This window comes from Caenorhabditis elegans, chromosome V (genome assembly GCF_000002985.6).
Source record: "Caenorhabditis elegans chromosome V".
In the NCBI taxonomy this organism is placed as follows: Eukaryota; Metazoa; Nematoda; class Chromadorea; order Rhabditida; family Rhabditidae; genus Caenorhabditis; species Caenorhabditis elegans.
In genome coordinates this window covers 10,367,535-10,380,281 of record NC_003283.11, presented here as the reverse complement: position 1 = coordinate 10,380,281, position 12,747 = coordinate 10,367,535, and the positions used below count along the sequence as shown (strand labels likewise).

Here is a 12,747-nt window from a genome sequence, read left to right as displayed (position 1 = left end):
TTCAAATCTTTGAATCCAACAAGATTCAATTTAATGATTTTACACGACATATCCTCATTTCAAACAGTTATGTAAATCAAATAACGTCATGAAAACACTCCAAGTTACAAAAAAAATGCGATAAGAATTGGAAAAATGATGAGAGACAATCCATTCAGTCCAGAAGAACGCCTTACAAAATGGACACAATTTGCAATTGATCATGGAGTTTTGGAAGAGTTACACGTGGAAGGATCAAGATTAAATACAATTATTTATTATAATCTTGATGTTATTGCTTTTGTTCTTATAATTTTTGTAGTAATTCTTTACGTTTTCATTTGCGTGCTCAGATTTTTGTGTTGTAGAAAGGGAACACAATTTGCTTCTGAGGAGAAAATGTACTGACCACACGTTTATTGTCATGCTTCAGCGTCCTATCGAGAACATGTTAAACTACAGAAATAAAGTATTTTCGTATCTATTGTAACATTTGTTGCCTGATACCTTTGGAATGATACCGTATATCTTCTATTAGTAAAGCATGCAATATTGTTCGAGTTAGTTTTTCTCCCATTAAATAATTACTTAATTTCATCAATTCCAATACCAAAAAGAGAGCCGAATATCAAAAAGATAGAAACCGGTGTAACTGTGAGATGTAATTTTTAGAACATCGAATATAGTTCCCATTTTTTCCGATTCCTTGTTCAAAATATTTCAGATTTCGAAAAAAAAACCCGTGTCCACGCCAAAAATTATGGATTCTGTTTGAATAATTATTGTAAAATAAAGTTCTAGAAAAAATTGTTTATTGGTTGCGTGTTTTTTCTACATTTTCAACTGATTTAAATCATTTCTCAATCCATCATGATTGCATCTCACAAGGGGTTCTCCCATTTTCTTTTTTATCTGCTTTTCTCGTACTTTCTGGCACTATGCAGTGGTCTAACATGCTATGCAGGTAAATTTAAATAAGTATCTCTTCCGGTTTCAAACAACTATTAAACATGTAGCCGCGGATTGGTTAAAGGAGAACAAATGGAGAATTACGTGAAAGAAACATGTGAAACTGGAATGAAGTATTGTTTCGAATCTTATTCTAAAGGTACTGAAGATTTTGATACAGCAACTGCCAGTTGCCAATCTTTAAATACTGATAGGAGACTTTTGAATTTGTGTGAAGTAAGAGAATACCCGTAATAACAAAGTCTAATACAGTATATTGTAGGGTGAAAAGATAGAAGTCAAAGCCGGTGTAACTGTGAGATGTTGTGAAAGCGATTTGTGCAACAAAAATGGCGTGGAGAAAAGGAATTAGTAGATATGGAAACTTCAAGTTGTGTGTTTGTGTGTTTTTATAAAATATTTTATAATGTTTTTTGTTTCATTTATGTGTTACCGACAAAAAGCGGTGAAATGTCTTTGAACCATTTTTTTTTTTCAGAAGTGTTTAATAAAACTAGTTTATTTGTTCAAAATTCTTAGATAATAAACAGAAATATGGCACACTGGATCTTCTTTTATCATCATTAATTTTATGATAATACAAGCGTTGCATTTGTAACGTTAAAGTTGCTCCAAAACATTCTAAAACAACAAATGCGTCCGATTCTTATGTTTACAATCATTTTTGACTAGCGCGTCAAGCGCGCTAGGCTTCGCAGTACATTAAGTTAGTAAACTGGGGAAAATTTGGATCTTTTTGAACCAAAATTGACTGAGCCATGGCCATTTGAAGATAATATTTTTTCTGGGTCTTTTTTAAGTGTATTCGGGCCTGCGGCACTCATCCTGATTTATTGGGCTTAGAGTAGGTTTAACGATTGTCCAACACTTCTATGTGTATTCGGGCCTGCGGCCCTCAATCCGGATTAACTGGCCTTTCTAAAAACAGACGTAGTCTCATAGGAGGCCTCCGGCCTGCTCTGCTGGGAGTAGGGATAGAAATGACTTAAAGTTTCTAAGAGTAAGAAGGCGGCCCTAGTCCCTGAATTTTGGGTTTGAGTGAAATGCAATAGCATCGCAGGCCTCCGGCCTGCCCAGCTGGAAGTGAGGTTAAAATTTTCGAATAGTGCGGTCCAGGGGTGTGCGGCAAATCTCAAAATTTTGATTAACCATCACTATAACTCAATTTTGTGCCATTTTACAAAACTTTTGTAGACCAATAGTTTTTGTCAAAATTGCACTGCCAAATTTTTTACGTGTGCGGCAAAGTTCAAAATTTGCCGAGCTCGGCAATTTTGGCAAATTTGCCGCACACCCCTGGTGCGATTTTCAATAGGATTAGAAAAAAGTAGAAATCTCGAAAAATCTTAAAAATTAAATTCTCCTCACGTTATAAAAATAAGAAATGAAATTGATCATTTTCCTCTCATAAATAGAGAGAGAGAGAGTGGTAGAAAAGTTTTTCACGTTTAATCCATCCTTTTAATTTTGCAAAATTTGAATGATGGCCTACATTTTGGAAAGTTGGTCAATTTTTTTCCAAATAGTTTCAAAAAATTGATAATTCGAAGTTCTCTCTTGTGCTCAAATTGGAACCAAATGTCAGAAAACCTGCTCGTATGGGATGGAAAAATATAAAACTCTTCAGTGCAAAGAAAATATTCAATTTTCGCGGTCTCCAGAAACCCGCGCAAATCAGTGTTCTACCCTTCCCAAAATTAATCCCCTCAATAATGACCATGGTGGGGCAACTATTTTTGAGGCATTCGCACTTATTGAACGCAAAAGCGCCAACCCTAAGCCAAGATATAAGCTCTCAAAGTGCAGTCACATTTCTCGGGACACCCCATGTCGACAACGTGCCCTTATTTTTTATTTCTGTCAAGAATGCAATTTCAGGATTTAATATAGGAAGAGGCAGAATTTTTCGGCAAAAGTGATGCCACAAAAAAATATTCGTTTCTTGATTGTTTGCTTGGTACTTTTCTGTTGTCCATTGCTCTCTTTTGGATTACAGTGTTGGATGGGTAATATAACTATTTGAGTGACTTGTTAGTTTTTAATATTTTAGGCAGTCGTGGGAGAATAAAGGGTAGACCAGTGGAAAATTTTTGGCCTGAAACCTGCAAAGAGGGAATTAAATATTGTTATGAGTCGTACTCTAAACAATTTGAGGATTATGATACGGTCACTGTGAACTGCCAGTTACTGTACAATTATCATAGCCTTATGTGTGATGTAAGCAATTTTGTTTTTCAACCACATACTATAAATTTTATAGAAAAATATTTGGAATTTTACAACGGCAGCAGGAGTCACGTTTAGATGTTGTAAAGAAGACTTTTGCAATAATTTCGGGAAGAATAAGGGAAAGAACAACATCTGGAGGATGGAAGTTACAAACTAAAGTTGATATTTATTCAAATAAACAATGGTCAAATACACTTCTTGGAAAATATGAACAAAGTTTTATTACAAAATATATAAGTTGTAGTGTGCAAACTGTTGAGGAGATAGAATATAAAACAAAATATCAATTTGTTTTCTTTGAGTTTTTAATATTCGATTGAGATCTCTTCTTACAGCACAGAAACTTGAAAGCATACATGAAAACGTGAAGAACAGCAACGAACACGAATAGGACAAAAGCAATAACATCAAGATTATAATAAACCAGCCGTGGACCGCACCTCCGGCGCGGCCCTCGACTTCTGGAGCTGAAAACCAATTTTTCTGAAACTACCGTAATCATACAGTACTCCTACGTACCACCATTGTACCACTACAGTACCCCGACTATATCCCTACACTAATCCCAACTCACTATCCCTCCAGAAGCTAAAACTTCGCAGACTACAAAGACTACATAGACTACAAACTATGGACAAACGGAATAAGCGCTTTATATATAGTAAATGATAATTGTATTTAATCTTGATCCTTCCACGTGTAACTCTTCCAAAACGCCATGATCAATTGCAAATTGTGTCCATTTTGTAAGGCGTTCTTCTGGACTGAATGGCTTGTCCCTCATCATTTTTCCAATTCTTATCGCATTTTTCTTGTAACTTGGAGTTTTTAAAACTGCCCAAACTGTGTCTTTAAACGATCGCTAGCCAACATCCCATTTCAAAAGAACTTTTCAACTAATCCATTAATTCCTCCATGCATTATAAAAAGTTTCAATCTTGGATTGGAGAGAAGATCAACTTGTGGAAACCAATGAACAAGATCAACATTGGATATTTCTTTGGTCAACGTTTTAGTGTTCGTGTCATCTTGAATGAATTATCTTGCATTGTTGTAATAAATTCAAAATCTACCTTTGGAAATTTTAATTAGGAAATGATATTCTGACAATTCACTAATTGCACGGAACACTTCTTTTTTAATATTAACTGGAAAATCTCCGAATTGCACAAATGATCCTAGCGATATTATTATAACACCTCGTTTTCCTTTGGACATTATTTTGGCAAATACCTGGATAATTTTGGTTTCGGGATGTAGCTCAATCTAAATTTAAAAAATTACATTGTCCAAATGTTGGCTTATGTTCGGAGTCCCTAGACCACCAACATAAATAGTTTTAGTAATAGTAAGCCTTGGTAAGTCAAGTACTTCATCGGAATTTACAAAGCAAAGTGAAGAGTTTGCAGCGATTTCTCTGACATTTGGGAAGTCTGGGATGTACTTACGAAAAACCTGTAACCAAAAACATATTTTCCGCTGCTAGATATACCAAATTACCTCTGTTGTGCTATCAGTTGCATATCTATGAATAAGGATAGCTCCAATTTTCATATACAAGCTGAAAGTTCTCTGCCAAAAATCCATCTTATCACCATTGTCATTTTCTTCGATTGTTGGAACATACGAACTTGGTGCTGGAATTCCCAAATTATAACTGACTGCATCCATAATTGGTGTAGTTGAAATCCATAAATGATTTTTAATTCCAAGATATCTGACAATTCTAACTCCACACAAATCAATTTGTTCACTGAATGCCACGTCGAAGTTGTAAGCTCTCAGTTGTTCTAATTCCTCGCGTCTCGCCATTAAATCTAGATTTAAAATATTCGATTTGGTGTTCAAAATTTTGAAACAAATTACCATCACAAATATCAGAGAACCATTTTTCGTACATAATCCTTTCCAAAAAATTTGCTCTTGGATTAGTAATAAGGTACTCCCCAATATCGTCCATTGAATTATCATTGTGCTTCTCACCTGAATTTCAAATCAAATTTTAACAATCCACGTACCACCATACTAAATCCTTTCATAGTGATAACTTTAGCCTTCTTAGTTCCAGTGAATTCAGTTAATGGTTCATATTCAGTAATGAACATAACAACATCGTGACCTGCGTCAACGAGTGCATCAGCAATTCTTCCATTTGAAATTAAATGACTTCGACTAATGGATGGACTGTACACAAGAATAGAAGAAAAAGAACAAGAAGAAGGAGAAGAATAACTAATAAGGTCATAACAGTCACCTGCAACTTTTTCTAAATCAATAATTTTTTAGAATAAAAATTTAAAATGGGTTCCAAAATACTTTAAAACTGATTAGAACTGAACCGCAATATAATAAGACAGAACATTTGAAAAGTATACAACCTGAAGTTTATCAATTTATATAACTTTTTCATTCTGGCGGTGTGCTACTCGTTGTCAACTACGGTTTTTGGCAGAAAAATGTCGTGCTTTGTAAACGCAGAATGTTTTATTTTCAACAGGAAAAAAGATGATAATAATTGGAACACTAATTGATGGTAGAAAGTGGTTTCTTCAATTTTAAGGCATTGGTTGAAAAATCTAGCAGTGGAAGATGTTTTTAAGCTGTCTGGAATTTCCGTTTCTTGCACGATTCGTTTAACCCGTTGTTTTGGGCCACAAACAGTTTGAAACAAATAGAAATTCAAAAGCCAGACTTCAGATTGTCTGGAATCCGAAAAAATACCGGCCGGTACCACATTGACGCTTTTAAAATTTTTAGAATGAGGCCATAACATTGTAGAAAAGATTAAAGTCTACTTTCTATTTTCGTTAAGTCTTGTATGCTTAATTCACCTGAACACCTACTGGAAAATAACATTTATTTTTAATATTTTTATTAAAAGAGACTATAAATATCAGCTAATTATTTTTCTTAGATTTTTTAATATTCGACTGAGATCTCTTCTTACAGCACAGAAACTTGAAAGCATAAATGAAAACGTGAAGAACAGCAACGAACACGAATAGGACAAAAGCAATAACATCAAGATTATAATAAATAATTGTATTTAATCTTGATCCTTCCACGTGTAACTCTTCCAAAACGCCATGATCAATTGCAAATTGTGTCCATTTTGTAAGGCGTTCTTCTGGACTGAATGGCTTGTCTCTCATCATTTTCCCAATTCTTATCGCATTTTTTTTGTAACTTGGAGTGTTTAAAACTGTTAGAACTGTGTTTTTGAAGCTTTCATATCCAATATCCAATTTCAGAAGAACTTTGCCAATTCCTCTCTTTTCAACCATTCGTCCATTTCTAAATTGATCAGCAAAAACAGGAACAATTACAGTTGGAACTGCCTGGATAGCTGTTTCAACTAATCCATTAATTCCTCCATGCATTACAAAAAGCTTCAATCTTGGATGAGAAAGAATATCTACTTGTGGTAACCATTCAGCTACATCCACGTTTTTAATTCCTTCGACCAATTTCTTGGTATTATTGTCGCCTGCAAAAAATTAGTATCTTGACAAATTACTATGGGGGATTTATTTTTAAATTCTTCTGAAGCTTCTGCACTATTCGATGTACTCTGGAACCGTCAATTATTTACCTTTGGCAATTTTAATAAGGAAATGATAATCTGATATTTCCTGGATTGCACGCAATACCCCTTCCTTTGCCGCTGCTGGTAGATCTCCAAATGGTATGATTGAACCAAGTGAAATGATTACGACACCTTCTTTTCCTTTTGACATTATGTTTGTGAACTTCTAAAAAACTATATTCAGATAATTTTAAAATCAAATATTGTGTAACCTTATCAAGTGGTTTGCTAACTTTTGGAATTCCCAATCCACCGACATAAATTGCTTTTGTGATAGTTGGTCTTGGTAAATCAAGTACTTCATCGGAATTTACAAAGCAAAGTGAAGAGTTTGCAGCGATTTCTCTGACATTTGGGAAGTCTGGGATGTACTTACGGAAGACCTGTGATTAGTGAAAAAGATTAGTTTTAGGTTAAATTAAAATAAACTACCTCTGTAGTTCCATCAGTTCCGTATCTATGAATAAGGATTGAACCAATTTTCATATACAAGTTGAAAGTTCTCTGCCAAAAATCCATCTTATCACCATTGTCATTTTCTTCGATTGTTGGAACATACGAACTTGGTGCTGGAATTCCCAAATTATAACTAACTGCATCCATAATTGGTGTAGTTGAAATCCATAAATGATTTTTAATTCCAAGATATCTGACAATTCCAACTCCACACAAATCAATTTGTTCACTGAATGCCACGTCGAAGTTGTAAGCTCTCAGTTGTTCTAATTCCTCGCGTCTTGTCATTAAATCTAAATTTTAAAAAATGTTTCGAAAATAATATTGGGTCTTGTCACCATCACACGCGCCTGTGCACGTTTTCTCAAACATTAATCTTTCCAAAAAGCTTAATCTGGAGCTCGATAATAGGTATTCTCCGATTCCATCCATGTCTTCAGCAAACTTTGTACCTGAAACAGTGTTTTTAGTGTTGTTAGAGTCAAATCATAACTCACTAAATCCTTTCATAGTGATAACTTTAGCCTTCTTAGTTCCAGTGAATTCAGTTAATGGTTCATATTCAGTAATGAACATAACAACATCGTGACCTGCGTCAACGAGTGCATCAGCAATTCTTCCATTTGAAATTAAATGACTCCGACTTATGGATGGACTGTACACAAGAATTTTTCCTGCATCAACTGCTAGAAGAGATAGGAGAAGAAATAAAAAGGTATACATGCCCAAGATGGATCTGAAATTCAAAACGTTCAAATTCACGTATTATCAACTCCTGAAACTACTGAAAATAAAAAAAAGATTCAATAGAATGCACATTCGAAAAATCGAATACGAACGTGAAATATAACAATTATCTTACTGTTAAAAACACTTTGTGTGTCTTATCTATAAATTCTTCTATACCCATTTTCATCGAACCTTTATCAATTTAGTGAAAGGTCGATAAAATTCAAGAAGCTACAAAGAACCACGTTTTCACATGAATAGTACTAGAAATTCAACAAAATAAAAATTAAAAAAAACAAGAGAAACACACAGTGAAAAATGAAAAAAATAATCGAATCATGGAACGATTGGCAGCGGAAACAGAAATGAAATATGAAGGGAGAGAAATGGCAGACAGTAGCACCCTAACAATTTTCATTTCAATGAATCAGAATTCATTGGAGAATGAAGAACAAAAAATATATGAAAATTATTTTTTCACCTACGAAATCACAAAATGAGAAATCTGAAATTACATTTGATGGTTCACTTTTACAAACTCGAATAACCCATATTTTATAGAAAAATTTAAAATGCAGGTCTTTAATTTTTTAAGTTTTGATATTTTTAAAAAATTGGTTTCTTCACTTCTTAATACTGAAAGGAAATGAAGCATTATGGGAGAACTTTGTTCGTAACTTGTTCTTTAGGAAAAAAATAGTGCAGATGTCGTCTGGCACAAATTGATTCAACAATGATCTCGACAGTATTTTGACTTATTGGTCGAAACATCTACTCTAAAAAATACCGTGTTTTGTAGACTATTTCTAGTGAGTGCTTGTAGTGGTTAGACATAAGAATTAGATGGTGATACAGAGAAAACACAACCATTCACTGATACATTGACAGTTTTTGGACAAATAGTGACTGATGACAAGAATAGAAAATGACACGGGAACAAGATTGTTTGATAGGTAGAACCCGAGAATAGATTACTGATACGAGAGAGACGCAGATGGTTGTTGTGAATTGTAATAATTGAACTACATGTGACACGGCGAGAATGGTTATGGGAATTTTTGAGCGATTTTAAGATCCTGAGAAAAATGTTTGGGCGTACTTTGTTGGCAAACATGAAACAAGTTTACCAAACGAGGGAATTTTGTGGGGTAAGGTATGATTCCTGAATGCCAGAACGAAAATTCAGGTTTTTAATTCTTAAGTTTTGATATCATGAAAAAATGAGTTAGAAAGTTGAAGAGTATGGAAGAAACATACGCGTCTAAATAAGATGGAAAAACTCTATAATCTTCTGCAAGTATAGATAAGATATCAAATTCCTATTATGGACTGTCACTTATTTATTAGATATACCATTTACCTACACTTGTAAATCATATCTTATCTGCCAAGTTGGTACATCCTTACTATTAGTCTCAGGTCCTGACAATAATGATTTCAGAAAATCCCAAATGTAGTAAACCTTCGAAAAATAACTTATTCGATTTTTGAACTTTGAAAAGGGTTTCGGGTTATTCTCTGCAAACAAATACAAACAGCTTTCCTATCTGAAATATATATTTCAGATGTATACAGAACATGTAACGCATACACTCTAGCTACCTTATTACTGAATTTCATTGAAATCCCTATTAGTACTGCACTCTAATAGCTACTTTTGCAACACCAAACCGCAAAAATCCAAAGATTTCCAATACATATGTTTTATCAGTTTATAGTCTCATTTTTCGCCCCTATTTTTGGTGCCTTCCTACTTAAAATTCCGATTGGTGTACCAAAAATGAGTAGTCTCAAAATCGTAATATATCCTTTGTTAGTCTTAACAGTCTTCTTAACAGAACAGGCACTCAATAAGACCAAATGAAAAATAAATATGTACTAATTGGAGAAATACAGTTTGCTGCCTTTATGGAAGTTTCAAAATGTAAAAAATCCAAATATCCATATGATATCGAAGTCTCAATAATTTGATTTTGTTGAATTCATTGAACTTTTACAAATGTAATCCATTCGTCTGAAATATTCTTTGTCTGAAATATTTTTGAATGTCCTATTGATTTGAGAACATCATATGTGCTAGATACTAGAAGAATTGGCTGGCTGCAAAAATTCTCATTTTGAAGTATTGCCATATCTCAAGTTCATAACTTCGAATTGTGCTAATAAAATACGAAATCTAATACAAAACACAGAAATCTATTGACGTCTGTCAAAATTCTAATTGTATTTGTTATTTCAAATGCCCTGTAAATATCTGAAAAAAACGGAAGTGGATTAAAAAATTAATGAACAATTTAATCGGATTTTTGCAATATGAATTTTGTAAAATTTCGATTCCGGGTTATCGAAATGAGTGAAATCACAGAAGCTCAAGAGATCTGGAACTTTCAATTTGAAATAATAAAACAGTATCATCAAAAGACGAAAAAGTTTATTTACAAGTTTGAAACTCGGGAAATTAGAAGTTAATGGGTTGTTATTGTTACTGCAATACTTCGCTCCGTTTGAATTCTTGTATTCGGGAGAGTAGACCGTTGATATTGAGATGATGCGAAGTGGAATGATCTGAAAATATATTTGGTTATTGAATTGTTAGAACCTGTACACTCGAACCTGTTCGTTTTCCATAGCATTACAAAATGTCTGTATGGAGGATATGTGATAACCATTACAATTGCATTTGCACTGGAATGGAGAGTTAGAGCAACAATGGTCCAATGTGTTGCTACTGAAATAGTATGTGTTATATTGAATGCCGTGTTATAATATATACCTTGACTATGTTCATATCTTATAACTACCAGTAAAGAGAACAAAGACGCTGGACCAACAATCAAGAAACACGTTGTAAACTGAGCTAAAAGACTTCTCAAAGTGGCTCGATGCTTTGCATAGTTTGAAGCACTGATATGTTTTCGATTATCGTCTAATATTTTGAACATTTGATAAGTAGTTGTGACAATCAAAACAAGTGTATATGTACAACCAAAAAATATGAATGCAAAGAATACAATTGCCCATATATTGGAATCAAATACCACGTAGTTTGGTAGACTTGCAAATTTATCAACGAGATTTGGGTAAACCTGCAAAACAAAAATAATTATTCGTGAATTTAATTTTGAATTCAATTACCGATTTCACCAATTCAACTTGTTCGGACTTATTGAGCATGCTCAAATAAAGTAAAGATGCAGCAATAACTGGATATATATTGAGTAGAAATATAACAATGCAGTATGTAACATTATCGAGAAGATATTTAGAGCTGATTTTAGAAATTGCTTGATGCTTCCGAACAAAGCAACTATTCAAAGCACTGGCTACCAAGCAAATGGTAAATGCAGTATATGTCTGAAAATTTAATTTCCTTTTTTTCAATAAATTTTATTTGATATTGCTACCGTTTGAAATGAATCGTCAATTCTGAAAATTTGAGTCAAGAGTCCAGTACAATATCCTCCAAAAACTGGGAATAATGGAATGAACTGCATAAAAGTAGATAGATGAAGATCCATCAACCATCCAGCAAACTGAAAATGCATAAACTGTATCAAAAATAGTTGTTTTTATAATTATGGAATACCTGCATATAAAATAGATAGAATCGATATCCATCCATTTTCCCACTTTGAAACAAAATTATGTACATTGAGAAAAATGAAATAACAGTTGACACCACGGAAATGACGTGATAGTAAAGTTTGAGCCATTCGGGAACTCCAAAATCAACGGCGTATGAAAAACTCATAACTTCAGCTTCTGTGAACATGATCATATTAACAATTTTTGTCGATGTGAGCGTTATTTATAGCAAGAAAGGGGAGGAGCTCCGTAATCTTCGCGGGGGATCAAATGAGAGAATGTACTTAAATACTTGTGATATCAGAATATGGAAGAGTATGCAGAAAAATGGAAACTAACTTTGTAATTCGAAAACTCTGAGTTATGCTCCAAATCTTTTTTGGCTTTAACAACTTTCGTATTTGTTTTATTGCTAAAATACGTGACAATTAGATCAAGAAAATTGAATTTCAAATATTGACTGATCTGACATTATCACTCTGTGCCACTTATTAAATACTGTTCTAACTTTTTGCTCTTCCACTAAAAATTTATTGTTTGTAGTATTTTCCTGGAACAAATCACATTAGTCGACTAGACAAAAACCGCAATTCTAATGAGATATAATCTACCAAAATTTCAGCAGAAAAGCTCAAGAAAATGAATGAAAATTTCCTGGAAGGTGGCATTATTCATAGCCAGTCATGGTTTATTACAATGAATCTTTAAATTTTCTGGTATTATTGTTTTTCTTTGTCACATATTTATATCGTCTCAAAAACGTAGTTTACAGGAAATTAATGTCTGAAAAGACAAGCACATTACATGTATCTTATACAGTAGGTGGGTGATTATGAATAACAAGTTTTGTTGTAAAACCTCAGGTGATTGCATTGAACCGTATTCTAAAATGAGAGAAACGAAGAAATGTTTAAGTGCGTCAAACATTCCTAATACTTCTGACCTAACACAAAGCGTTCTATCATTTCCTGCTTCATCCAAAATTTTCACCTTCACTGAACTTAGAACCACCTAGACGACTTTTTTAGAGCATGTTAGTGATAGTCATCATTCCTTTAGTTTATTAATGTCAAAAAATAAATGGGTACAATGAGATTATCATTATGATTAACACAAAGTAAAATGATATTTCCAACATCTTCTGTTATTTTAAATTACATTTTACAAAAAATATAGACAATATTGGCTTCCAGACGAATGAACACAGAGAATGA

At 33.4% G+C, this 12,747-nt stretch overlaps 3 protein-coding genes and 3 pseudogenes across 8 annotated transcripts; 3 read left to right on the top strand and 3 right to left on the bottom strand.

Moving 5' to 3' along the window:
* The first annotated feature begins 36 nt into the window (after positions 1 to 36).
* AC3.13 lies at positions 37 to 365 on the top strand (annotated as a pseudogene). The gene has a single exon. A coding segment is annotated over exon 1 (329 nt).
* A 520-nt stretch (positions 366 to 885) lies between these two features.
* On the top strand, positions 886 to 1,360 carry AC3.12. Of its 2 annotated transcripts, none has more exons than NM_001420563.1 (3): positions 886 to 943; positions 996 to 1,087; positions 1,211 to 1,360. In NM_001420563.1, exons 1-3 carry the CDS (start codon positions 918 to 920, stop codon positions 1,213 to 1,215), a joined length of 123 nt encoding a protein of 40 aa, NP_001407533.1. In that variant the 5' UTR covers positions 886 to 917; the 3' UTR covers positions 1,216 to 1,360. The 2 variants fall into 2 exon arrangements, with proteins under 2 accessions (NP_001407533.1, NP_001256213.1); NM_001269284.3 differs by having other exon boundaries at positions 889 to 943; positions 996 to 1,164; positions 1,211 to 1,353.
* Positions 1,361 to 2,964: 1,604 nt separating this feature from the next.
* AC3.11 lies at positions 2,965 to 3,297 on the top strand (annotated as a pseudogene). The gene is made up of 2 exons: positions 2,965 to 3,137; positions 3,209 to 3,297. Coding segments are annotated over exons 1-2 (262 nt in total).
* Positions 3,298 to 3,397: 100 nt separating this feature from the next.
* AC3.9 lies at positions 3,398 to 5,431 on the bottom strand (annotated as a pseudogene). Its single transcript has 6 exons — positions 5,204 to 5,431; positions 5,044 to 5,160; positions 4,678 to 4,994; positions 4,462 to 4,632; positions 4,251 to 4,410; positions 3,398 to 4,205 (listed from the first exon to the last, which is right to left on the bottom strand). Coding segments are annotated over exons 1-6 (1,801 nt in total).
* A 589-nt stretch (positions 5,432 to 6,020) lies between these two features.
* On the bottom strand, positions 6,021 to 7,961 carry ugt-49 (UDP-glucuronosyltransferase). The gene is made up of 6 exons (NM_073265.4): positions 7,717 to 7,961; positions 7,558 to 7,671; positions 7,196 to 7,512; positions 6,976 to 7,146; positions 6,770 to 6,929; positions 6,021 to 6,664 (listed from the first exon to the last, which is right to left on the bottom strand). Exons 1-6 carry the CDS (start codon positions 7,940 to 7,942, stop codon positions 6,075 to 6,077), a joined length of 1,578 nt encoding a protein of 525 aa, NP_505666.2. The 5' UTR covers positions 7,943 to 7,961; the 3' UTR covers positions 6,021 to 6,074.
* Positions 7,962 to 10,359: 2,398 nt separating this feature from the next.
* Positions 10,360 to 11,726, bottom strand: sri-20 (Serpentine Receptor, class I; the record flags this gene model as incomplete). 2 transcript variants are annotated; one of them, NM_001373097.1, is made up of 6 exons in its annotated part: positions 10,360 to 10,513; positions 10,562 to 10,676; positions 10,722 to 11,034; positions 11,084 to 11,302; positions 11,353 to 11,481; positions 11,535 to 11,726. In NM_001373097.1, the coding sequence occupies 6 exons, from the start codon at positions 11,724 to 11,726 to the stop codon at positions 10,414 to 10,416; spliced, it is 1,068 nt and encodes a 355-aa protein (NP_001359573.1). The 2 variants fall into 2 exon arrangements, with proteins under 2 accessions (NP_001359573.1, NP_001342025.1); NM_001355085.1 differs by having other exon boundaries at positions 10,414 to 10,513; positions 11,535 to 11,699.
* Positions 11,727 to 12,747: the final 1,021 nt, after the last annotated feature.

Excerpts from the sequence above, each read along its gene's own strand:
- AC3.12 (NM_001269284.3), top strand. The coding sequence starts at position 918 with ATGCAGTGGTCTAACATGCTATGCAG. Across the intron at positions 944-995 it reads TGGTCTAACATGCTATGCAG|CCGCGGATTGGTTAAAGGAG; the intron begins GTAAATTTAAAT and ends TTAAACATGTAG. Across the intron at positions 1,165-1,210 it reads GACTTTTGAATTTGTGTGAA|GGTGAAAAGATAGAAGTCAA; the intron begins GTAAGAGAATAC and ends AGTATATTGTAG.
- ugt-49 (NM_073265.4), bottom strand. The coding sequence starts at position 7,942 with ATGTATACCTTTTTATTTCTTCTCCTATCTCTTCTAGCAGTTGATGCA. Across the intron at positions 7,513-7,557 it reads GTGCACAGGCGCGTGTGATG|ATTTAATGACAAGACGCGAG; the intron begins GTGACAAGACCC and ends TTTAAAATTTAG. Across the intron at positions 6,930-6,975 it reads TTAGCAAACCACTTGATAAG|AAGTTCACAAACATAATGTC; the intron begins GTTACACAATAT and ends ATAGTTTTTTAG.